The sequence below is a fragment of the Monodon monoceros genome, unplaced genomic scaffold (genome assembly GCF_005190385.1).
Source record: "Monodon monoceros isolate NGI ecotype Baffin Bay Population unplaced genomic scaffold, NGI_Narwhal_1 Super_Scaffold_21, whole genome shotgun sequence".
In the NCBI taxonomy this organism is placed as follows: domain Eukaryota; kingdom Metazoa; phylum Chordata; class Mammalia; order Artiodactyla; family Monodontidae; genus Monodon; species Monodon monoceros.
The window spans coordinates 8,195,671-8,223,315 of record NW_021703778.1 but is presented as its reverse complement, the minus strand read 5'-3'; the positions used below and the strand labels follow the sequence as shown (position 1 = coordinate 8,223,315).

Here is a 27,645-nt window from a genome sequence, read left to right as displayed (position 1 = left end):
GAATCTGCCTGCTAATGCAGGGGACATGGGTTCGAGCCCCGGTCTGGGAGGATCCCACATGCCGCGGAGCAACTAGGCCCGTGAGCCACAACTACTGAGCCTGTGCTCCGCAACAAGAGAGGTCGCGATAGTGAGAGGCCCGCGCACCACGATGAAGAGTGGCCCCCGCTTGCCACAACCAGAGAAAGCCCTCGCACAGAAACGAAGACCCAACACAGCAAAAATAAATAAAAATAAATTACTAAACTCTTACCCCCAACATCTCCTTTAAAAAAAAGAAAAAGAAAAATACATGGGCTCCGGGCACTGTGAGTATCCAGAGCTTATCTGGGGCAAATTCTCCTGCTCCTGGGGGTAGGTGCATGTCCTTCAGTCCCCCAGGGGTGGCTGAGCTGAAAGCTCCCTATTGCTGTGAGCATTTGGTCTGGTCTCTTGAGAGAGACTTCTTGTTAATAAGTGATCTATGATAGTTACTTTTTGAGGTTTCCTTGTTACATCAATGGGTTGACCTGTAAGCCTGCTGAATAAGGCTTCTCCAGCTGCACAGGAAGACCATCTTTGAGAACAGGGTTGCGGAGCCCTAAGGATGGGCCTCCTGCCTTACCCCACAGATCCTCTAATGTGAAAAGCCAGCAGAGGGAGGAAGAGTTCTAACAGCTAATATAACACCCTTAGGCTGAGATAGGCTTTTTCTCTTCCCCATTCAAAATCAGTGTGTGTAGGGTCTGCCCGCAAGAGGAATTGGCAGTGGGGTTCAGGTGCGTTGCCAAACTCTCTACCCCTCGTCACGCGCTGCCAAACAATACGCAGGATGGAATCAATGGTCTCAGGTTTTGACCTCCAACTCCTGCCACTGGAGGGCAAAACACTGACACCCACCCACTGTCTCAATCTAAAGCATGAGTCAAAAGGTTCTGGCCTCGTTTCTTTGGATCGAATCAGGCCTCAGGTTCCTGTGCCAATGCCCACCATCACCAGGAGTGATGTAGAATACTCTCATTATTCCTGGCAACAAAAATATTCCACCCTGTGCCCATCCACCCCCCGAAAATGACCAAACAGCGGGGAGGAAGAAGACTTAGGAGAAGAGAAAATGTGTTACAAAGGAGAACGTGACTCCTACATGGGAAAGGCTGTGATTGAAACTGAATCATGACTTGAGGGATTGTTTGCTTCCTGTCCTATTTTCTTACTATCTTTCTCTTACCTCCCGCTCAACCCCAACTCTCTCCTTCCAATCCTCCCCCCAAGCCAGGGAAGGAGTAACTCCACTCAGAAGGAATATAAGGCAAAACAAGAAGCCACAAGGATCCAAAAGGGCACCAATCCAATAAGTCTTGGGCCCAGTAAGCCCAGGGTCCTGCCACTTCCTCCTCTCTCTAGGACGCACGGGATGGGATAAAACCTCCCACAGGTGGTGGTACTGACTAGACCAGGGGCCAAGGTCGATCTCCCTCTGAAGTTCTGTATTCCACTCCCCACCTGTCCCAAGCCAGCAGGATCCTGAGAAAGATGCAGAGCCCATCTTGATATGGCTCTTCACCTGAGGGGTAATGAATGGGAGTGGCTTGTGTGGGGAAGGCAGGGGAAGCACGGCAGACAAGCCTGGAGGAAGAGGGGGCAGAGGGTTGATATGAGCTGTGTGCGAACCAAGGAGACATCATTTTCCCCACCATGACCACGCCCCATGTGTGTGTCTGAACTGGGGCTGGGTCAAACCTCCCTTGGAGGATGACTGTTTACTATGGTCTGAGGCTCCAGGTCTACCTTAGGGAAACAGACTTGTTGCTTTTTTTTATTATAATGTTTCCAGTTTTGCAATTTTAAGAAATGGAGTTGGCAGTTGGAAAAGCCTGGAGGGTTTTCACAGCAATTATCCTCAACAGTTAGGTGGTGTCTATTAGTTGTGAATGGTTCCTTTTTTTTTTTCCTCAGAAGGAAAACAGGGTTTCCCTGGTGGCGCAGTGGTTGAGAGTCCGCCTGCCGATGCAGGGGACACGGGTTCGTGCGTTGGTCTGGGAAGATCCCACATGCCGCGGAGCGGCTGGGCCCGTGAGCCATGGTCGCTGAGCCTGCGTGTCTGGAGCCTGTGCTCCGCAATGGGAGAGGCCACAACAGTGAGAGGCACGCGTACCGCAAAAAAAAAAAAACCACATAAAAAACCCAAAAAAAACCCAACAAAAACCCAAAAAAACCCAATATGCCACTGTTTACACACCCAAAAGGACTGCTAACTTCCAGGAGAGATTCCTGAGGTTCAAAAGCACGGGGGAATTCCTCAAGAGGGCCCTACTTGGCTGCAGCAAATGGTCTGAGTGGCTCTGACCGTGGTTGACCAAGTCGCCGAGGACACGTTATTCTCTTCAAGAGCTGATCTCAGGAGCTGCCTCCTATAGTCCTAAAAGGCCAGTCTCACCTGTGCACATCTCAGAGCAAGGGATGCAGGGCCTCCCCAGCCATCCAACTCCTAATCCCCCAGCTACGAGATCCAGACAAGGGCCCTCGTCTGCTCACAGCTCAGTGAAGGGTCTGGTCTTATCATAGGCCCTCCCAGTCCCAGGAAAGGGACTTACCTTACTCTGCTTCCTGTCCAGATAGAACTGGTGTTGGCTAATGGCCATAGCCCAGATGGACTTGATCAGTGCCGGACACGCGTACCACGTGTGCACTGCAATGCCGCTGTGTCCAAACGTCCTCCTTGTCACTGAAGCCCTGGGAGAGCAAGAATCAGAAGGGTCAAACACGTTTACAACGAGGGCCTATGATCCTCAGTCAACAGCTTTTACCGAGAGCCCACTGGGTCCTAAAAGCTCCGGCATAAAGGTGACAGATGAGCATGTGTGCACGCACACACGAAACTGGCTGGCAAAGGCCATCTTTTCATTTTATTCTCTAAATAAACGTTGATTCTAAGGTATAGAACGTGATGATCTGATGTACTGATACAGATACACAGTGAAGTGATCACTGCAGTCAAACTAAAGAACATTTCCTCTCCTCACATAGGTACCATCGTGTGTGCGCGCGTGTGTGCGTGATGCAAGCACTTGAAATCCACTCTTAGCCAATTTCCAGTATATAATACAGTGTTATTCACGACAGTCACCAGGCTGTACATTACATCTCTAGGCTTATTCATCCTATATAACTACCACTTTGTACACCCTTCGACCAGCATCTCTCTCCATTTCCCCTACTTCTGCGTCCCTGGGAACGATTGTTCTACTCTCTGCCTCTGTGACTCTTTTAGATTCCACCTATAAGTAAGATCATGCAGTTCTTGTCTTTCTGTGTCTGCTTTATTTCACTTCATAATACCCTCCAGGTCCATCCATGTTGTTGTAAATGGCAGGATGTTTTGTTTTTTAAGGTTGAATGATATTCCGTTGTGAATATACACCACAATTTCTTTATCTGTTCATCCATCAGTGGACACTTAGGTTGTTTCCATATCTTGGCTACCGTGAATCATGCTAATCTTTTAATTTACTGGCTCCTTAGGGTTCAGAATTTGGCCAAGCCTCTGCCTTGTCTGGAATAAGACAGGTCATTCTAGGTCACGGGATGGTCTTTTCTGATCTTCAGCTCCTGGCACTGGGCCAAGACAAACTTCAGAGACAGGAAAGCCTTTGACAATGTCCTTTATTAACCAGGCAAAGCTGCCTATGGTGAAGGACGAGTAAATTCTCTTCTAATTGCCACAGCATCTAAGGCAATCAGAACTGTTTACATTACTCGCACGCAATCTTCCTCGCAAGTTGGTTATCAATTTCAAATATATTCAGAGGGCAGGTGGGGTATAAAGAATCAGGAGAGGAAAGGCAGAAAGAAATGAGCCCGGCCAATGCCGACCCACTACCCATGTCCACATACACGTCTGTAGGAGATGTGGAGGACGTATGTGCACAGAGCAGAGAGGCAGTCAGACTTTAAACCGAAGGTGGGAAAGAATGGTCCCAACATAATTCATCACGTTAATGGAATCAAGGGGAAAAAGAGTTATACGATTACGTTCTCAGTGAAGTATACTTTATAGGATGGGTACATGATTTTGCAAGTGAAATCTGAGAACGTGTTTCCATACATGTGTGTGCATGTGCATGCGTGTGCGTGTGTAGGGCAAGGTGATGGGACAGTGGGGTGAGGTTGGGGGTATCTTATGTGCACATCGGAAGAACAATGTGTGTTCAAGATTGAGCTATCTCATTTGGATGAACCTCAGGGTAGTCAGGACTTGTGAATAATCATATTATTTTCATGGCAAGTTTTCCCTTGAAGGAGATTAGAAGCTGCTCCGATCACCTTCCCCCGGGGGCTCAAGGTTTAACAGTAGGTGTTCTCCAGACCCACTTTTAAGGAGGAATTCGAATCTGGCGGTCAGTTACTACTACTGGTTCTAAGCTGAGTATTATTCTTCCCTTTGGTTATAACTAAAGTTAAGAGCAAATGCCAGCTAACAAAGGAACACACAACTGAAACTAACAGAAAAGGAGCCAGCAAGAGAGTAAGGAGGAAACCCCCACGGTCTCTGCACGCGTAAGAAGAAACTGCTCTGAATATTCACTCTGGCTTCCGTGGCAATGGCTGATCCTGGGAGTAAATGCATTTTTTTTTTTTTCCTCCCAGAAAAGGTGAATCGGAGAGGAAAAGTAACTTGAAGTGTATTTCAGGGGTGGTACTGAGAGCAGTGCCAGGCTAGGTGTATTTTTCAGGTAAGGTGGGGGAGGGGAGGGAAGAGGCTGGCTGGTCTGGGAGTTCCCAGGAGCACCTAAATCAGATGCTCTCAGAGTGTTTCTCCTGCCCGATTATGATTTTCTCTCTTCTCTACACTGTTTGCTTCAGGCTCTTCCCACCCCACCGACTCCTTCTGCTTTGCCAAGCCCAGAGGACCGCAGAAACAACGCTGGGTATCCATTAGGACACCGGTCCAGGAGAGCAAATCTGGAAGCATCTTCTGGGACAGCCGAGCCATGCCCTGTCCTCGCAGTGTCCCAGGACGCCCATCTTCAGGACACGATCCTGCACCACACTTGCCATCCTATAACTTTGCTCCTGGCTTCCTTCCTGGTTTGGGGGAGGGGATGACCCCTGAACCATCCCAACACAGTACAGTTGATTAGATGACTCTTCTGTGTTCAAATAAACAAGGCAACAGCAGCAGGACGACATGTTTAACTGGAGCAGGCCAGGAGGCCGTAGAGGAGTGCTTACTGCAGCGCCAGGCGGGGCTCCAACCCCCCAGGAGACACGGGCTTGGAGCTTTGGCTTGGCCACTAAACTAAGTAGCTAACCTGGAACTATCCCCTTTGCCTGCCCTGTTGAGCATTTGGAAAAGGTGCCTTTAAAGGCATTGTCAACCTGGGTCTCCACCGCTGCCATCAAGGAAGCCACGTCTCTGGCCTCTCCTCGTCTCCCCTCTCCTCTCCCTGCGTGTCTCTAGGCTGACAGAGGACTGCTTTCCGAGGGGACGTGCTCACGTTCTGTGCTCAGACTGCCTCTGGCGCCTGCAGTTCTCTCTTAGGCCCACCTGCTCGACATCTTTATCCCCCTGAGGGCCCACCTTGAGCTTTACATCCTTAGCTGAGATCTCTCCTTCTCAAGAAGCCTCCCCAGACCAGCACTTATAGGCTGTGCCATCTGGTACTTGGTACCCGCTGTCTGTGTATAGCATGGCAGTAAGTCACATACGCTTTGGAGCCAGACTCCCTGGGTTCATATCCTGTCTTTACCCCTTAACTAGCTTTTTGTAACCTGGAGCCGGTTACTCTGCTTCTTCTGTGCCTGTTTCCCAAGTAGAACAGGAATACTAGTACCTATTTTCTGGGGTTATAGCGAGGACCCAATGAGATAACTGTCCAAGTGTTTAGAACAGTGACCGTGCATGGTAAACACTTAATAAACGTCAAGTTCCTTCTTCTGTCTCTCCAAGTATGCTAGAAGTTCTTTCAGGGCTTCCTTCTATAGCCCAGGACACGTAACTGTGCCTGGACACAGGAACTACTCAACAAACGTGAGGTTGATCACTTTCATTTAATAGGCTAAAAGCCCACATGATAGTAACATGAGGTTTGGACTCTTTCCAATATCCCTGAGTCTTGGGAAAGGGAAGGGAATTTAGAATTACATCACGAATAGGACAATAGACCCAGACAGAGAGAGAACACGACGAGTACGTACGTACACACACACACACACACACACACACACACACACACACGCCGCCCACTCACTCAAGGATGCGTCCAAGGTACCTCTGCATTAGCAGAATTCCCAACAGAGCACAGGCCCGGAGAGTCTGTCTCTAGTCCTACGCTCAGCCTCTTAGACCATCCAATCTCCAGTCTTTATTTTGTCAATCATCCACTTTCTGCATCTGACCCATTGTGGCAACGTTCATTCCGGGACATTACTTTCAGCATCTCTTGCCCCCCTGCCTGGCCTGAATCGATGCACTCCTGCTCTGCAGAGACAGGGTCTCTGGATCCTGAGCCCCTTCATGACAGGACCCTGAAAAGCGCTGCACAGGCTGTTATACTGCCAACGCTCTCTATCATCACCTGACGAGACACGAATCTCTAAGACGTTCTCCGCCTGCCTGTTGCACAGTAACCATGGGGTGTCGGGGGGAGTTCTCGCCCTACACGGGAGTTCTGTTTCAAGCAGATTACGTGGCCAGGCAAGCGGCACAGCAGTCCTCCTGGGTTATCACTGACCGCAGGGACGGACATCACCCCACAAGCCTCACCCTCTGATGGGGCAAAATCTTATTCTCATGCTGAGAGCTTTCTGGGAGGCACCTCAGCTTGTCTGAGCGCCCAGAAGCCATGTGTGTGAGGAAATGATGCCGACAACCCCTCTTTCCCGAACCAGGGCTGGGGTATGGACAGCACCTAACATCCACATCTACTCCTCCACAGGGCCTGATCTTTTCACTGTCTTCCCAGGGCTACCTTCTTGTTCTAAGTCTGCTTTTGGACCTATTGAAAGCGATTTATTCTTGAGCATTAGGTCTGTTTTTAGGGAATTTTGCTGCCGCTTCTGGGCTGCCTGTAACTCTAGGACTAGCAGACAAAGGGAGGAAAAGCCACGGTACATGCTGCCCCGAGAACCTTCCACGCAGGGCTTGCTGCATTCCAAAATGGGACCCTATTGTTTGGCATTGGACTTGGAGAGCATTGACTTTGACGTGAGCGCTCCCTGGGATACAATGTGAGGTGGAGAGAAAAAGACTTGTATTTCTTTCACATCTACCCACCACGGCGAACACCCTAAAATTACAGCTCACGGAATGAAACAACTTAGCACAACCCTTTCAGCTGTAGGTTCCTTCTGTGCTCACTCTTCAACCTGAAACGTTCTCAGAAGCTCTGACAAGCCATCCCTCAGGCTCTTCTCTGGCAAAAACTTTCTAGAAGGACTCAGACCACTGCTCACTTTAATTTGGTGATTGTTCTGAAGTGCTACAAATCTTTCCTAAAATGCCCTGGCTTGTAAAGACAATTCCACACGTCCGAGCAAGTAATACGTGTAGCCAGATGAGATGACCGTGGAACTGCTTATTTCACACACACACGCGCGTGCACACACACACACACACACACACAAACCCACTGTATTTCCCAACACATAGAACAAAACAAAGCTCTACTGTCTTACTTGAACTCTATTCTCCCGATCAACCACCCTCTTCCCCCCCCGCAAATTAACATGAACAGTGACAGCACAGAAATAGTAATATAAGTAATATGCCGGCGAGGCCACATGCTCCCAGAAGAAAAGACTTGTCTAGCTTACCTGCGTGGGTCATGAACTTCCACAGAAAACTTCTTCTCTCTGAAATACAGGTTTTCCAACTGCCTCCATTGGAATATCTGGACAGAAAACAATGCAGTTGAAGTTCAGGAGTGGGCGGGTCACGGCTGTCGTCCTCCCTCTGTGGCTGAGCTTACAGCTCGCAGTTTCCTTATCAAAGCTCAAACAGTACAGTTGTTTGCACCTCCCGTGCCTCTTGCTTGACACACACACGCACACGCACACACACACTGCTCTTCATTTCAAAACCCCAGCAATGTGGCTGTGGATTTTCCTGCAGGCTTCTCAACGGGAACAAAACAAGTTCTTTTCAAGTGGTTCCCCGGCTCTGCTTGGCCTTTGTTGAATTCTCCAAGACAGTTCCCAGCTCTGCAGACTTTTCCCTCCAAGGAGAGGGGGAGGTGGGGGTGAGAGGAGGGCGGGCTGACGCAGGGAGGGAGCAGTAGCCATCTGCCTGCGGTGCTGAACCGAGCTTCCTGCCTCCAGTGCCGAACTGGGAAGGCGGTCACATTCCCAGCCTCCCCTCGGGACTCTACTTCCTGCCCATGAATGTGTAAGAGCCCAACTCGCCCTGGTGATCTGGGGCGGCTGGGGAAGCTTCCCCGAGAAGGGCGGGGGGCGGCTAGCACTCTGTTTGGGGGCAGGCAACTCAAGATAACAATGTGAGCCCGTCAAGCCCGGCTTCTTTCTGCAGCACAAAGAATGCCAGGAGTCCTGGGGCCGGCAGGACGCGCTGCAGCCCGGAGCTCGCTGCGCTCAGGGAGGCAGAGAGTGAAATGAAGGCAGTTCTGAACAGTGGGAGCTAAACAGAGCTCCTGGCACTGCCTGATGGGCCCCTCTGGCCCCGGTGGACATTCCTCCTGGGACGAGGGAGCCTGTTAACTAAGAGGTTTGGGAGTAATCAAGGCTGCAGCATTACTCTGGAAGGGGGTCCTTTCATTGGATGAAAAAGGAAGTTACTTAAACTCTCTGAGAAATGTCAAAAGAGGTTCAAGTTATGCCCGTAACATTCATATTTATATTTGATGCATACTGTAGCCCCTTCTATAGACTGAGAATTTGAGTTTATTGAGCCCAAAGAAGGGTCAGAGTTTCATCCTGGGAGAGGCGGATTCCTCCCGATCCCCCCTTTCTTCACCCACTCAGTTAAGGCAAATGCTTTTCAGGGTCTCATCCTAGACCCAGCATCCCCTCAACTGGGGCCCCTGACGCTCTCTGATCTGCTCACATTTTCTCCTTCAAGATGACAATTTCTGTGTCCCATCCACCCGGCCCTGCTCTACCCAGGACACGGCTCCTCGGGGCTTGGCCAGAGGACTTCACCTCTTTGTCAAACTGGGCTGGAATAAAAACTGTTTCTAGAATGGCTGCGTGCTTCTCACAGCCTGCTCTGCAGAATTTTACAATTATTTTGTCTGACTAATAGGAGGACATGGTTTTTTTCTGATTCCAGAGCTACCTCTTTTGTTCCCAGCTCAGAGTACATTTTGATTGAAGTCCAAGGAAAACTGTACTTTTTTCTCCTTTCAGGTCAGTTCCAAGGAAAGCAAGTCCTACACGAGCTCAGATAGCCTTGTGTCAGATCACAGATGAAATGCCACCTGTGTAGTCGGTTACTTGAGTCCCAGGTCTGAGTCTTATGCCCTTATCTGATGCTCTGCTCTGCTAAATCCCTCAGTGAAATGTGAAAATTTCCTCTCTGACCCCCCATTGTTAGATATATACAGATGGTTCACCTGAACTTAGCTACAGACACAAAAGCACGGGGACTCACAGCTCCTTAACTTATAACCTGGAAGTAGTACACAGAACAACATGGCCAGACACATGCTCTGGACTCTGCATCCGTTTGAATCCTGGCTCCCCTATATCCAAACTGTGTGACCTCAGGCAAGTGACTGCATTTCCTTTAGCCCCAGTTTTCCCGTCCATAAAATGGCAATAACGCTCCTCTAAGGTAGAGGCAACAGATCCTGGGCATGGTACCGGTACAAAGTAAATGCTCAATGAACTCAGATCTCAGTGCAATTCCTAGTTGTTCTTACCTCTCCCAAATCCTGGAGAATAAAGGAGATTAACTCCAGAACAACTGAAATAATTCTTAAGTTTTTTTTTTGTTTTTTAAACTCAAGCCCTGTTGTCAGGGTTTAAGACAATAAAGGTTGATGATCTGCATCCTGGAAATCTTCAAGGAAGTGTACAGATTTAGTGCCCTGACCCCCACACCCCCTTTCCTCTGAAGAGAGGGGTGAGTGGTAGATGGCTCGTCCGTGAGCCAGACCCACAGCCCCTGTGCTGCACCCACCTGCCCAGGTAAGGCAGAGCCCTGGCCAGGACCCGCTTCACAAGTGTGTGACCTGAGGGGCCCGTGCTCGGTTTTAACGTTCTGCTGTCTCCATCTTGAAATTCTCAATAAGACTGATCAACGGGCCCTGCATTTTCATTCTGTCCCGGGCCTGCAGATTATGTTACTGGTCCTGACCGGTGCTAATGCCATGGGCACTGTCCTGGGCTGGGCAGCACTTGGGGGAGGTGCATCTGATGGGCAGACCTCCACAAGCTTTCTCTTTGTGGGTGTGCTCGTGAGCACCTCTCTTGGGCTTTGGGGCGGAAGCCCACCCCCATCCCCCACCTGGTGAAAAACCCCAAAGCCCAACACTCAGGGGGTTGGTTCCCTGGCAACTCCTCCCTCCCCGACTTTTTGCAAAACAGAATACACGCCGGGCCTTCCCCGGAAATGCTCCCCCATGCTGCTGGTGTGGAGAGCCTCATGTCTGCCGAGGACCAAAACAAAACCATGTGGGCTCTGCTGTGGCCCTTCCACCTGCTGCCACTGCCCAGATCCCTGCTTTCGGCACTGAACCCTGACGGCCCGGCTCCTGGCATCTCCCCAGGAGGATGTACTGTCTGTAGACATTTCCAGCAGGGGGTAGAGCAGTGGCTTTGCCTCATGTTTGCTCTAGGCAGGGATCTTTTTTTTTTTTCAAATGAAATATTGGGAAGGGAGGGAGGGAAGGAAGGCAGTTTTCCAGGACAGGAAGGTCCCAGGAACCCAAAAGGAGGTGTTCATGAGGGAACAATGGCCTTGTCCTTTGCCCCCCACTTACAGGTGACAGGAGGTGCTGGGGAACAGGGGGATGAAGCCAGCTGGACGCCCCCATGCATCAAGCTGGGCTGATGGTGGGCACGGGGACCCTACCTACCAAACCCTCCCCTCTGACGCTGACAAGCAGATATAGAGCAGACGCCTGACCGGGCCTCCCTTTATGAACAGGGTACACTGGGCTCCGATGTGCTGCTTTGGGGACGGCCCCTGATCGTCTGTGTCACTTCAGGGGAGCCTCCCGGGCTCAGTACAGCCACCATAACCCGGCCACCAGCTAAAGACACTCCATAAAGACTCACCGGACGCACAATGATGGTTACAACTGGGCTAGAGCCCTTAGGATTTTGCCTAATTTCTATGGCCAATTCTGCCCAAGGAGGTACCTGAAAGCTCAAACACACGGTCTAGCAGTAATCAAAGGGCTTATTAATACCTACGAAAAAGGCCTTTCTCATGCACTTCATCTGGGCATCTTTAAAAAGCAGATGTCTTGGGCTTCCCTGGTGGCGCAGTGGTTGAGAGTCTGCCTGCTGATGCAGGGGACACGGGTTCGTGCCCCAGTCCGGGAAGATCCCACATGCCGCGGAGCGGCTGGGCCCGTGAGCCATGGCCGCTGAGCCTGCGCGTCCGGAGCCTGTGCTCCGCAACGGGAGAGGCCGCAATGGTGAGAGGCCCGCGTACCGCAAAAAAAAAAAAAAAAAAAAAAAAAGATGTCTCTTCTTTGATCTTTTAGTATCCCCCCACAAGAAGACCAAGTGGGAAATTTTCTTCTTGGGGAAAACGAGGCCCAGAGAAATTAGAGGAAAATGCCTAAGGCCACACAGCAAGTCAGTGAAGGAACCAGAAATAGGAATCAAGGGCACCTGGCCCATTACTCTAACCTCTAACTATGCTCCTTTCCCCATAGGTCCCTCAGTTAGTGGGAACAGCTCTTACTCACTAAAGGATGGTTAACTTTATGAGTGGAATGATTTTTACAAACAAGCAGCAATGGGACTCTAGGTAGGATGTACAAAGCCACATCTTTTCTGTCCTACACACTGGATTTTATTTCCTTTACAGGTTGTAAACGGTAATACATATCACTCCTTTCTTGTCTTAGAGACCTGGGCTCTTCTGGTTTTCCATACAGAGATGCCTCAGTACCCGTAGCTTTCCATCAGGGACTGACAAACAACAAGAATCATGATTAAGAACAGCCTTAATAACTTGGCCTTGCCTGGAAAACAGAAACAGAGAGAAACCATCCAGAAGCAGTTTCGAGAGCACGCCTGTCGCCATGGTTGGGACCATGGCTGGTCCTGGACGTGGATTCGTGGCTTCTGACCCAGATGTGTGATTCCCAAGCGATCACAGGCCCTCCACTTCCCCTTTCCGGGCCCCAATGTCACAACATATAAAAGACGAGATGGGAGACATTTATCCATGGAAAGCAGACAAGAGTGGCTAATAAATAGAGCCTTTGAGCCCTGAGTGCAGCAGGACGCACTAAAAATACTTAATGAGCAGGGCCAGGTTACTGGATCCTATTAGCTGGTCTGCCAGATTCCCACATCCTGTGTACGCTGAAGGTCAGGGCCAAGGAGGACTCATGTCCTGTTCTTTCTGAGCGGGTGAGGGCACAGCAGGGACAGGCAGAGGGGCCTTGGATCCCTGACACTTCCTCCACAGCCAGTGTTTACTGGGCGCTAGCACAGCACGTGGGGTGATGGGTGAGCTCTCGGAGCGAGGCGGAAATAAAGGCTTGAGAGGAAGCCCGCTCTAGTGGCTCTCATTCTTGACCAGGACTTGGGGGAGCCTCGTCTTCCTCCTGTCTCTGAGGCTGAGTCACCAAGCCTCTTAATGACCCCTCTCTGAGTAACTTCCTGCTGCTTCTAGAGGGACCATTATACTGAATCCCGGCGGCCATCTGGCCAGTCCCCACCTCCCACAGATAAAGCAAGCCCGGGGTGGGGGGCAGAGGTTAAATAAGTAACTGATACCGGGCCCACTCTTGGGACTTCTGTCCTGGGCTCTTTCTAACACACCAGGAGGACCCGACGATGAACAGGAACAGAGTTGTTTCGAGCCGATGTTTAAGTGATCACTTCTCCAAAGGCTCTTGGCTGTCTGCCTTCCAAACACCAGCAAGGAGTTCTCTCGTAAGAAGAATCAGACTCACAGCCAGGAATAACCTCTGAACTCGGGATGAAACACACCAACTAAAAAAACCCACTTCCTGATTTCATTTCTGCTCTGTTCACCCTCTAGAAGTAGGGCTGTCACTCACTCATCTCCAGGTGTATTTATGCAATTCAGCGAATAAAAATGAGCTGCCACACATCGTGAGGGATACAGGACAAAGGGAATCACTCAACCCCAACAGGATGGACTTGAATTAAAATGGGAGCACAACACAGAAACCCCAAGCCTGCACGTTCAGAGAATTTTATCAGGTGTCCCCTGATGAGGCTTTACTGTCACGCAAGAACTAGTTCTAGGGAACAACAGAAGCAGTGCTGTTTTTAGTGGGTTAACAGCATATGTCAGAGGTTTTTATATCGGTTGCCTGGATATTCAATACATTTTACCTTATGCTCAAAAGAGAGAGAAACAAGGCCCTGGGGGTTTAAGTAACAACCAATCCCCATTCCTCTTCCAAATATTCAAGTTGTGACGTCTACTTTGCATAAACCTATGCTAATAGGACAGAGGAAGGGCATGACGCCTCACATGTTTATATGTGTGAGGCGCCTACAACCTAGCTGGGAGGATGCAACACACACAAAGCAGACTGTATCCATGCTATAGGAACTAACTTCATGATGGAGTTTAAAACCATCTCTGGTTTCTGTATCAGGCTTTTAAAACTCTAGGGAGGCACCCCGCCAGCTAATGGAGATAGGTCTCGTGCTTCTGTTTCAGAATCAACATTCATGACCATCGCTGAGAGTCTCCTGGGTTTCGGTTCATCGTTTTTAGGGATGAGAACTCTGACTTGGAAATCAGGAGGCCTCGGTGATAGTCCTGACTTTGTAAGTCGCTCTTTATCTTGGCTTCCTTTTCCGCAAAAGGAGGGGCACGTGTGTGGGCATTCCTGCGTCCTGAGCATGGGTTGAAGGTCAGCATTGTAAATCCTTGGAATGCCAGCCTGCTACTCTTTGGAATTTAAAAATAAAGTAGCTTGTGTTAAACATTTCCTACTTACGGGAGACAGTACAGAATACCGTTGTCCCTCGGCATCCTCAGGACCTTGGTGCCAGGACCCTCCTCGAATACCGAAATCTGAGGACGTGCAAGTCCCTTATATAAAACGGAGTGGTGTTTGCATATACCCCACACGCATCCTCCTGTACACTTTAAATCATCCCTAGGTTACTTACAACACCAAATGCAATGCAAATGCTATGTAAATAGTTGCTGGCACACAGCAAATTCAAGTTTTGCTTTTTGGAACTTTCTGGAATTTAAAAATTATTTCTGAATATTTTCGATTTGCAGTTGGTTGACTCCACAGATGTGGAACCCGCAGATAAAGGAGCAGACTGTTCTCCTGACTAAAAGCATGGTTTTCCAAATCACACTGTCTACCACTTACTGGCTGTGTATCCTTGGCAATGAAATTTCTGTGTCTTTCTTTTCTCGTCTTTGCAATACAACTCCAAACAACACCAGTTTTACTTTCATAGGGCTGCTGTATTGATGAACTCATACATACGAAGTGCTTCAAGTGGAGCCCAGTATGTAGTTAGCACTCAAATAGCAGCCATCATTCACACGCTACTCTACACGTAAAAAAGAGTTCTGATTACTTTGAACACGTAGCCCGAAGTACAGGGTTGTGCATTTTTTTTTTTTTTAAAGATGGCTAATATGGTGCCATGGGCATTTTAAAAAATGGTTTTTGTTCCTTGGATTTTTCACGATGCAAGTGTAAGCCTAACCCAGCTTCTCCTTCATCCACTGTAGTTGGTGTTTGATGTATTCTCTTCGGATTCTTTGCTTCCAATCCTTATCCGGTCAATTCCTGGGTCCACCACAACTTTGACCAGAGTCAGTTTGGACCACTTTCCTGCTATGGCGTCTTTTGGCCACTCGCCTTGTGGGAACTTAGTGCCCTGACAACGGATCAAACCGGTGCCCCCCGCGGTGGAAGCGCGGAGCCCTAACCACTGGACCACCAGGGAATTTCCCCTGCTATGACTTTTAATCTCGCGACATTCACCCTGAGAGGAAAGTGCTCTCCTATGATACAGCTCAGCAGTACATGAATGGGCCAGACTGGGATCCAAATCAGAGCCTCCAAGACAGGCAATCTATGTCCAAAGATTATTAGCTCACAAAGTGATCCTAACACTGTGCTCAGGACCTGCGTTGAAGGAGGGCTCCCTGGCTTCCATTTTCTTCCAAGAGGGCCACATAACCCAGCAAAGAAAACAATAGCTAATTTTTCTGCACAGCCAGACCTAATGGAATCAAGATGTTCTTCCGGCCGGCTGCCTACCCCTCAGTGTCAGACCGCAGGAGCTCTCAATTGATTGGTTAACTCCGTGACAGATGCCCAGAGCGCTGGGCCTTGACCCTTTAATGGATGGCCTCTTTTTAACCCATCAAAAACCTTTTAGCTTCCTTTGACTTCAGAGTCGTTACTGGGGGAAGAAAGAGGGAAAGAAGATCCACAGATATTTAACAGGCCTACGGAGAAAACAGGCCATTTTATTTGTCCCCAGTGGACGCAATTTCCTTTTAATTTTCTCCCTAGGGGGGTATCTCTCTCTATCATTTTCTTGTGTGTATTTTGGCTTTTCTTGGGGGAAGGACCTGACCATAAAGCTTTGGCAAATGTAAAATCTTTCAAGAGAAGCTGAAAGTGCTTTTCCTTTCTTATCCTTGGCCTCCTGATGGAATTTCTTCCCTCCTCCGTGTGCCTCTGGGGGATGGATGCGGGTTAGTATCCAAAGGGAGAAGCTGGCCAGGGATTCACGTTACCTGAGTTCAGCTTTCGTTTTTCTAGCAATGAGCATGGTGGCCCAGTTTGGTGTGGCTTCACTTCTCTGGGCTCCAGCCTTCCCTTTAAAAAAAAAACTTCAAGGCTAATCACACCTGTGAAGACTTCAGTGAATGGGATGCTTCAGAGAGGGAATTAGTCTGAGAAGCAGTTGGTCCATCTCGGGTGGGGAATTATGATGGGCCATTCCACTTGCAATGGCAAAGATCTCTTCTTGGATTGCTCTAAGGGTTTTTGTTTTGACTACTTTGGAGGACAGACTTTGGGGAAACCTGTATTTTTCTATATTTTTGGGGGGAGGGGAGAGGAGTTGGCAGTTATCAGTTGTCTTACACCTGGTGGCCCTGCCCAGAGGTGCAGCATCACAGTGAGACTCTGATGGGGGCTGGATGAATCCGTGAGAGATGGGGTAGAATGCGGAAGAATGGGTTGGCAATGAGCTCTACATAAATAAGGTAAACAATCATAACTAAACCCCTGCTTAATCAAGCTTAAAAAAAAAAGAAAGAAATGACAATACTCTGTTACACTGTGTTATCTGGGAAACAAAAGTTAAAAAAAAATTAGTCAACTAGCAAGGGCTCTATGGGAATAATTATTTAAGAGCAGCTTGTGTGCACTTTAAACTACCCAGTGCTTCAAGCGTTGGCTCATCCTCCTGGGGAGGGGAAGGCCTTGCAGATCCTGGTTGCTGTGGGTACCAGGAGAGGGGCAGACCACTGCTGCAGAGACAGCAGGTGTGAACTCCAGGCTCTCCTGGTTGGAAAGTGTCTCAGGGGGTGTGGAGGACGGAGAGGCACGGGGCCAGGGCTGGGAGGCTTGCTTTGCGAGCCACACTGCTGCTGAGACCCCGTGCGCTCTAGCCGGCTGCTCTGTGATGGTGGCCGCAGCCAGCAGGGGCAGGGAGGCCGGTGTTAAGCCGCCATCTCTGCAGCTGGCACCCGGGCTGACCTTGGTCCTCTCTCTCTCGGGTTCCTCTTACTAAGCAGTTCTGTATCTGCTCCGCAATTTAGCCTTCCCAGAAAGAAGAAACATGAGGGGATGTTTTCTTAGAGATAAGGACAGAAATTCTAGAATTTCTGTCTTCCCAGGAGGACTGCTCCTATTCCAAGCTCTGCCTTTGTTCCATTTTCCTAGAGGAATCCTGAAGTGGGCAGGTCAATGTGCGGAAGTGTGAATTTGGGGGAGAAGGGGTGGGGGCAGAGGAGGAAATGGATACTTCTCAGCAGCCTGCCCTAAACCACTTTCTTTTCATGACTGCTGTCCCCATCCCCCACCCCTCTGACTTAACAGCCCTAACCTGGGCTACTTCTCCCAGAGATTCATGTACTACCCTCTGCCAAGCAATTCGTATCCTGTGTCACAAACGTCTTTTTTACTCAGTTATCTTTCCTACCTGACTCTAGGCTTGTTGAGGGTATTTTCCTGGCACCTAGCACAATGTTTGGGGCATATTAGACATTCAGTAATTGTTGAGTGAATAAGTGAATGAATAAAAAGCTTTTTGAGGTAGGTATTATGGAAACCAAAGTTCCGAGAGGTTACTTTCTCCAAGTCACACAGATGATAAATGGTGGGAGATGGTATTTGAACCCCTAGGTGCTCATAATTCAGGTAACTTCTGTGCCATGAGGAACCACCAGCCCTTGAACCTGCACATCTTGTTAATACCTTTCTAAACTGCACAGGATATGGCAACAGGGAAGTGGCAGTGAGGGCCAGCCCAAGAGCTGCAACCCAGGAACCACAGCCCTTCCTTCTTCTGGTAGTTCTGTCTGAATTCAACTCTCCTCCAAAGTGAATGGGGGAAGTTACGGTCTCCAGGAGCTCAGGGGCTCGAGCTGGAATCCTAGTACAGACCTGGAGTGACTCTGCATGCCCATTCTGCTGAGAAACTGCCTCGACTGGCTTAGGGCTCTTTGACAGGCATGATCGGAGCAGGACCTTCCTGGTAGAGTCCCCCAGCCCTACCTGCAGGCGCTGGGAGTGAGAGCTTGACACCGTTCTGGCTGTGCTAGGGTTTAGTATTAAATAGGTTCACACTTCGGGAAGATCAGTTCAGCCCGGGTTTCCCCTCTGAATCATGCTCATTAAAAAAAAAAAAAAAAAAAAAAAAAAAATCACACAGAGCTCCGTCAGTGTCGTATGGCTCAGCAGAAACAAGCCGAGATTCCCTGAGACAAAGCAAAGGTTACTGGATGCAACAAGCAGGGTTTCTCAGCCTAACATTTCCTGCTTCTAAGTAAGAAAAGGCGTCCAGATGAACTAGAATAGTGCAATGGTCTGTGTCCTCCTGCAATTCATTTTCCACATATAGTTACTAGTAGCAATTTGGGTACTTCCGCTCCAAGAGACAAACAATAAAATCAAGAGACAGTCTAGATGGATTGGTAGGGAAATTTTATGCTTTTTTTCCCCCCCAATCAACAAATCTAAGCTGTAAGAAGCTCTCATGCCTCCCTCCTCCCTCTCTTTCTTTACAGACGTCTGGCCTTTAACGTGGAGCTTTCTCCAACCTTCCTTATAGGAGCTACACTATCCCATCTCCGAGGCCACTACACACATATACATGGAGATGACCTCAAAATTAGTGGGAGCTTCCAACAAGCGAGTAGATATTCTGCTCTGCTGCTTTTGCTCATTTAACCAGTATTTATCACCCACCACGGGTCAGGCACTGCACTGCCAGCAGGCGTGCGCTAGAGAAGAAACAGAAGCCTCTGCACATTTTTGGGAGGGGACAGGGAGGCAAATAAGAGAACTGGACAGTGAGGAAGTCAGAGGGTAGCAGGTGCTGGGGAGGCTAGGACAGGGGCTGTCACTGTTTATCAAGCGGTCGGGGAGCCTTCACCGACGTGACAGCTGAGTGGATACCAGAAGGAAACTGGGGCAAAGCCGTACACTCATGTGAGGGAACACAAGAAGTGCAAAAACCCAAGGCACCATTTGTGTGTGTGTGTGTGCATGTGTGTGTGTGTTTGCTATGTTAGTGCAGAAAACGCTGAAGTTACCAGGGAATGATGGAATCTTATTTAGCCTTAAAGAGGAATGAAGTTCTGATTCATGCCACAACATGCATGAGCCTTGAATACATTATTCTAAATCAAAGAAGCCGAGCACAAAAGGCCACAAATTCTATGATTCCATTTATACGAAATGTCTGGAATAGGCAAGACCAGAGAGGAAAGTAGGTGCGTGGGGCTTGGGGAGAAATGGGGAGTAGTCAAGAGCTCCCTTGAGGCCTTTCCACTGTTTTGACTGGTAAATACCCTACTCTGCGTTAACCATAAATCAGAAGATGCTCTTTGGTTAAAACGCAGTAAAACTAATTACTTAAAAGGAGCCAGCAGTCCAGGCTAAAGCCCCCTAATCCCAGGGCTGCCCCTTCTCCATAAGCAGCCCCCCACTGCCCCTGGTCGCATTGTCCTCCTATAGACCTCTCCTCTTGGGTCCCCTGGGGTGGGCTCTGTTGGAGCCAGCTGACCGCTTTGGGCTGTCATGGCCGAGGCACCTCTGGGGGGGGTGTTTTCCACCACCGCCATGTGAGCAACCTGGCCAGGGACCGGGTTTCAGATGGTTTTTCAACCCTCACAGCTCCAAGCAACAGCTCAATATGTGTCAGTAAAGATATCTACGTGCACACGCCCGTGCACGGGCCATTCACTCAGCTGTGGTTCCTGACCCTTGTTACAGGCAGGGCTGGGGGCTGGTTTACGGTCCGGGAGGCCTGGAGAGACGGGCATCTGGAGCTCCCCTGGCTCTTTGACCTCCTAGTAAAAGGCCAGAACAGGGGCACCCATCACAAGGAGGCTGGGTCTGCTCTGGGTCCGCCCACGGACCACCCTCAGTGCCAGTGTACGCTTTCCAGGAAGGTTCTCAGGATTGGCGAGGAATCTTTCAAATCCCCATGAAGCATCAGAAACACCTGTTGCGAATGCCAGAAGGACCTGGGTGCCGGGATCTCTGGGGTTGCCCCAGTTCTTAACTCAGCACAGTTGGTCAGGAGTTATGCCATCGGTGGGTGATGCCACCACTGCAGAGCCAGAGCCACAGGATATGATAGTGACGTACCGGCCGCGACTTCACGGTGATCAATCTCATTAAAGTGAGTAGTGAGCAGACCACCCAGTAAGACAGGCAAGAACCAAACAAACAAAAGGGCCAAGAGCCCGTTTCACGGGTCACCACCCTGGTTCGAGAGGCCACCATGTGCCCTGGTTTGCTTGGGGCAGCCCGGGTTTGCCTGACGCTGGGGTATCATCATTAACCAGTGCTCTCTTCCATTCTCAAAAGTGTCCTGGTTTGGATATTAAAACCCTATGGTCACAAAAATAAATATATTCTATGATTCCAGTTATATGAGATCCCTAGAGGAATCAAATCCATAGAGAGAGAAGTAGAATGCTGGTTGCCAGGCGCTAGGGCTGGGGAATCATTGTTTCACTGAGACAGCTTCAGTTTTGCACAAAGAAAACGTTCTGGAGATGGGTTGCACAACAGTGGGAATGTACCTAAGATTTAACCACTTACCAGTGGTTCCAATGGTAAATTTTATGTTATGCATACTTTCACAATTACACTTTTTTTTTTTTTTATATTTAAAAAGCATTACTGTTTACGTGACTCTGAAACCTCTCACCCTCCATTGGGGTATGAAGTGTTTAGGAAGGTGGAAACTGAGGGAGAATTTGAGAGGGAGAGAGGTGTGCTGTCAGCTTCCCTGACCCAGAGGGGGGGACTTGGAGGATGCCTTCTGCTAATCTAGTGAGAAAAGGTTCTCTAGGGTCGCCTGGAGAGCTTGACAGGTGTCTCCTGAAGTTAAGGGCCACCTAAGACTGCCCCTGGCTCCTGTTGACATCTAAGTCACGAAAAGTGGGCTGCTAGCTGCCCTCAGAGGAGCTGACGGGGAGAGAGAGGAAGTCCAGCTGGGAGAGGGGGCAGGATTTACCTTTAGACCAAGTTTGGAATTTTGGTTGTTATCAAGGACTGGACACTCATTTCTTAATAAAATTAACTTTGCTGCTTCAAGTGACTGCATGACTCCGTATTACCTGGGAGTGATCAGAGAAGTCATGGGCTGTCTGCGTTTCCATCTAGGGAAGAACGCTTTTAAAAGAACAGTGGGAGATACAAGAAATGTGCCTTTTTGAGCCCCAGGTGGTCGATGTTCTTGTTAACCTGGCCAAGTCTTTGGTTTTTAAGCCAGAGAAAACCCATCAACGCTTAAGCTACTACTGGCCCAGGGCTCACTGGAGTGGGCGAGGATACTGGAGGCACCTCTACTCAGGACTGGGATCCAGCAACAGTGCTGGGTTTTGATTTGAATCTTCAGATTGTACCCAGGGTCGATGGGGCGCCCCAAGTAGCGGGAGTCTGTTTCTGTGAGTTATTTAGAAGCTCGTCAGTCTCAAGGCGGGTGCTGGCCTGGCTGACTGGGTGTTTATTTGCATGTGATAAATACAGACTGTTGAGTTTGACCCCTACTCTCCCCCCAGTCAACGTGGCTGTTCATATGGCCATCCTAGGGCTGTCCACACGAGGACGAGGTCCGGCTGCGGGCGGGGGATGAGCCCCAGGACACCTCACACCCCACACAAGGGACAGAGGCCTCAGCTGCGAGGGTGGGGCTGGAAACTGTTTTTGGTTTTTTTTTTTGCCGTACGCAGGCCTCTCACTGCTGTGGCCTCTCCCGTTGCGGAGCACAGGCTCTGGACGCACAGGCTCAGTGGCCATGGCTCATGGGCCCAGCCACTCCGCAGCATGTGGGATCTTCCCAGACCGGGGCACGAACCCGTGTCCCCTGCATCGGCAGGCGGACTCTCAGCCACTGCGCCACCACGGAAGCCCCTGGAAACTATTTTTGGTTGTCTGCTCACATCTAGCTGCCACTTCGGCTAACGCGAACAACAGTCAAAGACAGACAGGGATTTACCCAGTTAGAAACTGGCATTTTCTCCCTCTACCATTTTCTTCTGGGAAAGTGTTGCTTTTCACTCTTCCTTTTAGGAAGGACTCCCTTCTGGCTTTACAATGAGCTTGCCCCTTGCTTCATCCTCCTCCCCTGTTTCTCCTTTCCTGCTTCTCTCAACCTCAAAATTCCCCAGCACCTGTATCATTGCCTTGTTGATGAGGAAACAGACCCAGCGATGTGACTCAGCTTGCAGACTAAAGCTAAAACTGAGGGGTCTTGACCACCAGGCCAGATATCTTCCCACCAGATGTAACAGTAGGAGGTGGGCGCAGGAACAGAGCAGCCAAAGGGTGATGCCAGTCCGGAGATTAACCCTTGCAAGCAGAGAGCATTTGGGTGAATTCTTCAGAGTATAGTGTACCCCCTCTAAGAGCTACCTCCAAACATGTCAGCCCAGGAGAGAGCTGGACCTGCCTCTTAAAGGGAGAGTTGCATTTCTCTCCTCTCGTACCTCCCCAGAGAAATGACTCTCACATTATAGCTTCTATGGATTATCCACCTGGATGGAGACATGCTTCTATTTTCTGCTCACAGGCATCATTTTCAAAAGGGCCAGTCTGACACCAGCACAAGTATTATGGAGACAGTTTCAACAAGGATACAAGCTGGTGTCCTTGGAGGGCTGGCTTACTCAGAACCAGGCTTGGAAACGGCCTCCAGAAGAACCTGTGGGAACCAAGGGACCCTGGGTTCCCAGATCCAGTGACCAAGGAAAAAAATCAATCCTCTTAACAAAGGGATGCTGTTTGCTCTTTGTGGTGGTCCTGCCTCTTGTGTTCAGCATAAAAGAGACTGCAGCGATATTTGCTATGTCAAGGGCAACAGCGCTTTTATCTTGGGGAACAGGCAACTCTTTGAGATGTAAACATGTTCAAGATGAAGATAATTATACTGTTTCTCGTGTTTTAGAGTCTCCATTTCACAGACATAAAAACAGAGGCCCAGAGAGGCTAAATCGCAACTCTGAACACCCTGGGAGTGAGTGAATAGCCCTCAAATTCCTCCTTGGTTGAGATTTTGAGATTTTGGGCCTTTAAGTGGATATGGAGGCCACTGGCTTGTAAAACATCTTTTTTTAAAGGCTTAACTGTTACAAGAAGGAATTTGATTTTAACTCAGACTACACTCTCTTAACGACAAAACAACAAAGTAGGATCACAAAGAAAGTTCCCGTTACCTGTGTGTGGAGCAGTGATCCTCAAACTCTGTAGCCTGTCTTCAAATCACCTCAAGGGCTTGTGAAAACACACACTGCCGAGTCCCGGCCTCTGAATTTCTGAGTCTGGACATCTCAGGTGTGGACCTGGAGTTTGCAGATCTAACGTGCTCCCAGACCACGTAGCGGCTGGTGGTCCGAGGGCCACACTGGGGGGAACCACTGCAGGAAAAGCTACTGCATCGACCAGCCTCTCCTTCAGAACTGAAGGATTTATCCTCTCAGGGAATTGCCCTCAGCTGTGGAGAGCCGTCTTGCCCAAGGTCACAGCCCCACGCCTGTGGCTCACCTGTATCTAATAATTGGTTGACGCTGGGCTAAGGCGATGGGTCTGATGATTGACCGCCCATTGTTACAGCTTCACAGCTTTCCCTAAGGTTGTATCACAGCTCAGCTTCTCCCTCTGCCAGGTCCTGTCTCCTTCCCTTTGCTCACTGCTGTTAATTCCAGACCACTTCCCAATACACTTCCTTGCGAGAATCCCTAACTGCTTCCCAAGGGATGCAACACTCGGAGTAGAGTCCCTTAAAGTCACCTCCTTGGCAAGCCCACCCCTGACCATCTCCCTCTTCCTTACTGATTGGTTATCTTCATAGAATTCAATACTCTGACACTCTACGTTATAGATTTACCTAATGCTATCGTTTGACCGTCTTTCCCACTAGACTCTAAGGTCTTTGAGGGCAGGAACCCATCTCTTTTGTTCACTGTAACACCTGCAGGGCCTCAAGCAGGGCCTTGGCTTACGATAGGCAGTTGGTAATTCTCCTACGGGGTCCGTTTTATTGGAGAGGATTTCACATTCAACAAGTTCTACTGGAGTTCTAAAGCTCTAGCTCAGCGCTTTCAGGGGACTGCAATTCTTGGATGGGAGGAGACACTGGGATTCCTGTTCCAAAGAGAGAGAACTCAGCCATGCCTAATATATGTGCTTTGAGAAGAGGATGTCTATTGTCTACTGACGCTTTGAGAAGAGCGTCTCAGTCTTCCTAGAATAAAACTGCTTTTTTCTTTCTTGGGGAGTTATTTTAAGATGGCAGACGCTGGTGACTCTCTCTGCCCCCCTCCCCTGCCTTGCACCCTAGCATCCCTCCGGCAGGCCTGCCCCTCAGCTTTGAGGCTGGCTCCCCTTGGTGACCCATGGCCAGGGCCTGTCACCCACAGGCATGGAACCCTTCCTGGTCCTCTCAGCGCTGAGTGAGGTCTGAAGGAGGCAACAGAGAAGCCCTTTGATCTGACGATGAAAAAGCAAAGGCTGCAAAATGCTAAAAGTAGTCCATGGAGCCCTTCCTCCCCGGAGAGCCCAGGGTGCGGTTTCCCAGGGGAATACAGATAACGGAATGAGGGAGGCACCCGCCCAGGGCCTGCCGAGGCAGAGGGCCCAGCAGCCCGAGGATGAGTCAAGTGCATCCAAACAGAAGCTGAAAAATAAGTTGGCAAAGCACTTAATGGCGTGCTTATCACGCTGAATAATTCAGCAGGCTGACTGCGCTGGGAGTCGGTTCACAGTTAATGGAGTATTTCCTGTAAATATTATTTTCTCTTCCTGTTTCATCATCTCATCCAGTTCAAAAATCTTTACTAATCCGGGGAGGTGACAGGAATGCATCAATTCTCTGAGCTAATGCCCCCAATTCTGAAATACTCTTAGGAACCATAGGAAGCTACATTGGCTGCTCTGGGGAAAGGGGCGACCATTTACTCTGGTTCCTTCTCCTAATGTCTCAGAGGGGAGCCCTCTGTGCTCGTAATTGCGCACCTAAGTGAACATAAAAGCGTTCCTAATTGCACATCAAATAAATAAGTAAATGCTGTCTGCTGAATACGTAACGAAGACCAGCACTGCCATCCTTCCCCCCATGGAGAGATTTCATTAAACATAGGCTGGCGAATGGGCTACAGCTGTAAATGATGGTTTACAGATATTCAACATGCCTTCTAGGGAGGTTTTTTTGGAGTTACGTGTTGCACACTGTTCGTTCTTGAATGCGTATATTCTCTGACACAGCCTGCAGGACGGATCTTTCTCCTAACTCTTCCTGGCACCCCATTCGGAAAGCGTTTTCTGTTGTAAATGATAATGTTTTCTCATGATTCGATGGCTGGTCTGGCCACAGGTCTGGAAAGTGCAAATTCCAGCAGGCGGACAGAGAAAGCAGCTCAGCTTGGCACTGCTGGGGGTTGAGTCTTGAGTGTGGGAGAGGCTAATCGTCCAAAGCCTTTGCTCCTGGTGCCACAAAGAAGAGGCAGATTGTCCCAGAGAGCAGAGCTTTCGGACGTTTCCAGGCTCTGATCTAAGGAATGCAAGGTCCTCCTCTAAAAGAGGGAGCCCTTTGTGATCGATTACGTCCAGCTTTATTTATCTCTGCCCCATCTGATCCCGGTTCTGCAGGAGTTAATAAGCAATGCCTTTTCAGTACATATCATTTGATTTTCACTCAAATGTTCTCGGGGAAGAAGAAACACTCTTGCTTGTACTAACACAACTATCTGAGACCGATGGTGCCAGCTGATCCGCGGCGTCCCCACTGACGGTCACTTTATGTAGCTGGCTTTTGCCCTGTTTTGATGCGTGGGTGTCTTTCCTTGGCCATAAATGCAACCTAAGACGAAGCTTGGGATTTACTTCAAGTTCCCAGATGCTGGTCTGACAACGTTTCATGATTCCCTGAAGCCAACAGGACAGTACCTGGTGGAATAAAGGACCTCTCACCTGCGAAGAGCTCCGTTCCTACACACGCAAACACACGCTAAAAGGGAATGTGATACCCAGGTGAAAACAGGGTAAGATCATCTATGTAGCTGCAAGGTTTTTCTTTCATTTTTTCACCACTGTGACCCTCTTTGCACGTTTCTCACCATTGTTAAACCCAGACAGTTAGACATGTAAATACCGCCATTCCTGTACTCTTGATACCTCACTCACAAACGGTGCCTAAAATTATCACCCCAGAATCATGGGGAAGAAGAGAGGCATGTTTTGCAGTGTGATCAGTATTTTAGTAGGAACAAGAGAGCAGAAGTGGGGAGGCAGGCAGAGTGAGAGGGAAACCATCACTGGGTGAAGGAGGGAAATAGGAGGATTTAGTGAGAGCTGATAGGGGGATAGTTAATAACTTATAAAAATTCTGCAATCTGTCCTTGGATACTGTTTGGGACTCTGTCTGATCCTTTAAAAGAGCTCATCTACACAAGCAAGGGCCACTATCCTGGTGTATGTGGATGTAATGTATATTTTAACTGTTTTTAGCCCTATGTGTGGGATTTTTAGGGATTTGGGGGGCTATTCTTGCACACATCATTCCGAAATACTTCTGAAATTGGCCTTGAGCTTCTGAACATACACAAAACCCAAAACACCCTCTTTGGGTGTCCACACGTGTCTCGCTGTTCCTGACACATGTGCCCTGAGAGCAAAGAAGCTGTTGTTTTTGTTTTTCTCTCTAACATCAGCAGCTTGCATTTTTGGGCTGTGCTTCTGCAAGGCCAGGCATCTGTTTAGAAGATCCAGGTAGCAGATAGGGGTGCGTGATTGGGAGGGGCCTAGAATGTTCTCCCTGCTCCATGGGTGAAGGACCCTGTGCTTTACTCCATCTCCCCCAAAGCCCCCAGGGCTTCAGAGTGAGGATTAAGCAATTTAGGGTAGACTCTGCCACCAGAGTGGCAAACTGCACCCCAACCGGGGAACTTGGAACAGCTACGGCGCCGTCCATTTCTGGGCAGTCATCGGCTACCCACCCCTCCTTTTTGGCGGTCCACGTGGAAGCACTTGAGTGCATTCTCATAGGAGACTGCTGAGCGCCGCCTGCTGCGTGCATTATTTGCTGATGCTCTTGTAGCTGTGGAGGCCAGACAATACCTCCAGGCCCCCCGACGGCAAGGGAGCAGCTCACCCTGCCCCTGCCTCTACTTGAATGTTGGCTCTTAGCATGGTGGTACCATGTGACATAGCTGCTGTAACTAGGTCAGAGTGTCAGGGAGGCCTGTGCCTGGGCTGGAGGTGCAGCTGTTGCTACAAAAGGGCCTTCAGGTGCCCAGAACTGGGCATCACTCCCAGTTTCCCGAGCATTGCCGGGGTCCCGGGTGCCAAGCTCTGCCTGGCCCCTTTTGCAAGGGTGTGGTGCCGCCTGGAGGGTCACCCATCACTCGGGGCCGGCCCGGACTTGAGCCCTGTGTCCAACTCCTAGAGTGCAGAGGCCCTGCCGGACACACCTGCTGCGCCTGGCTGACCCTCCCCGAGTCCGAGTTCGGAAAGGAGGCCCGCGGCGGTGGTTCTCAACTCTGGCCGCACATCGGAATCAGCTGGGAGGCTTTCTAGACTGTCAGCGGCCGGGTCAGAGATGGAGGAGGGTGGGACCAGGGGAGACTGGGGCATCTCTTCATCCTGACAGTTTCACGTGAGTTTCTGGTTTTTAGCTGAAGACAGACTGGGGCACTCGTATGTGGATGTGCACCAGTGGTCACTACCATGTTCCTGCGTCTCTTTAGATTCACAGGTCCGGAGCCAGGGAGCACGCCCTGTGCACTCAGGGACTCACAGGTGCCTTACACGA

At 49.6% G+C, this 27,645-nt stretch overlaps 1 protein-coding gene across 5 annotated transcripts in view; it reads right to left on the bottom strand.

Moving 5' to 3' along the window:
- Positions 1-27,645, bottom strand: part of FRMD4A (FERM domain containing 4A) — a 353,094-nt gene that overhangs the window by 75,662 nt on the left and 249,787 nt on the right. For all 5 annotated transcript variants that reach the window (XM_029239055.1, XM_029239054.1, XM_029239052.1 and 2 more), the window contains 2 exons: positions 7,795-7,871; positions 2,574-2,712 (listed from right to left, as the gene is read on the bottom strand). In XM_029239055.1, the coding sequence (XP_029094888.1) occupies positions 2,574-2,712; positions 7,795-7,871 (216 nt within the window). The remainder of the gene's footprint in view (positions 1-2,573; positions 2,713-7,794; positions 7,872-27,645) is intronic.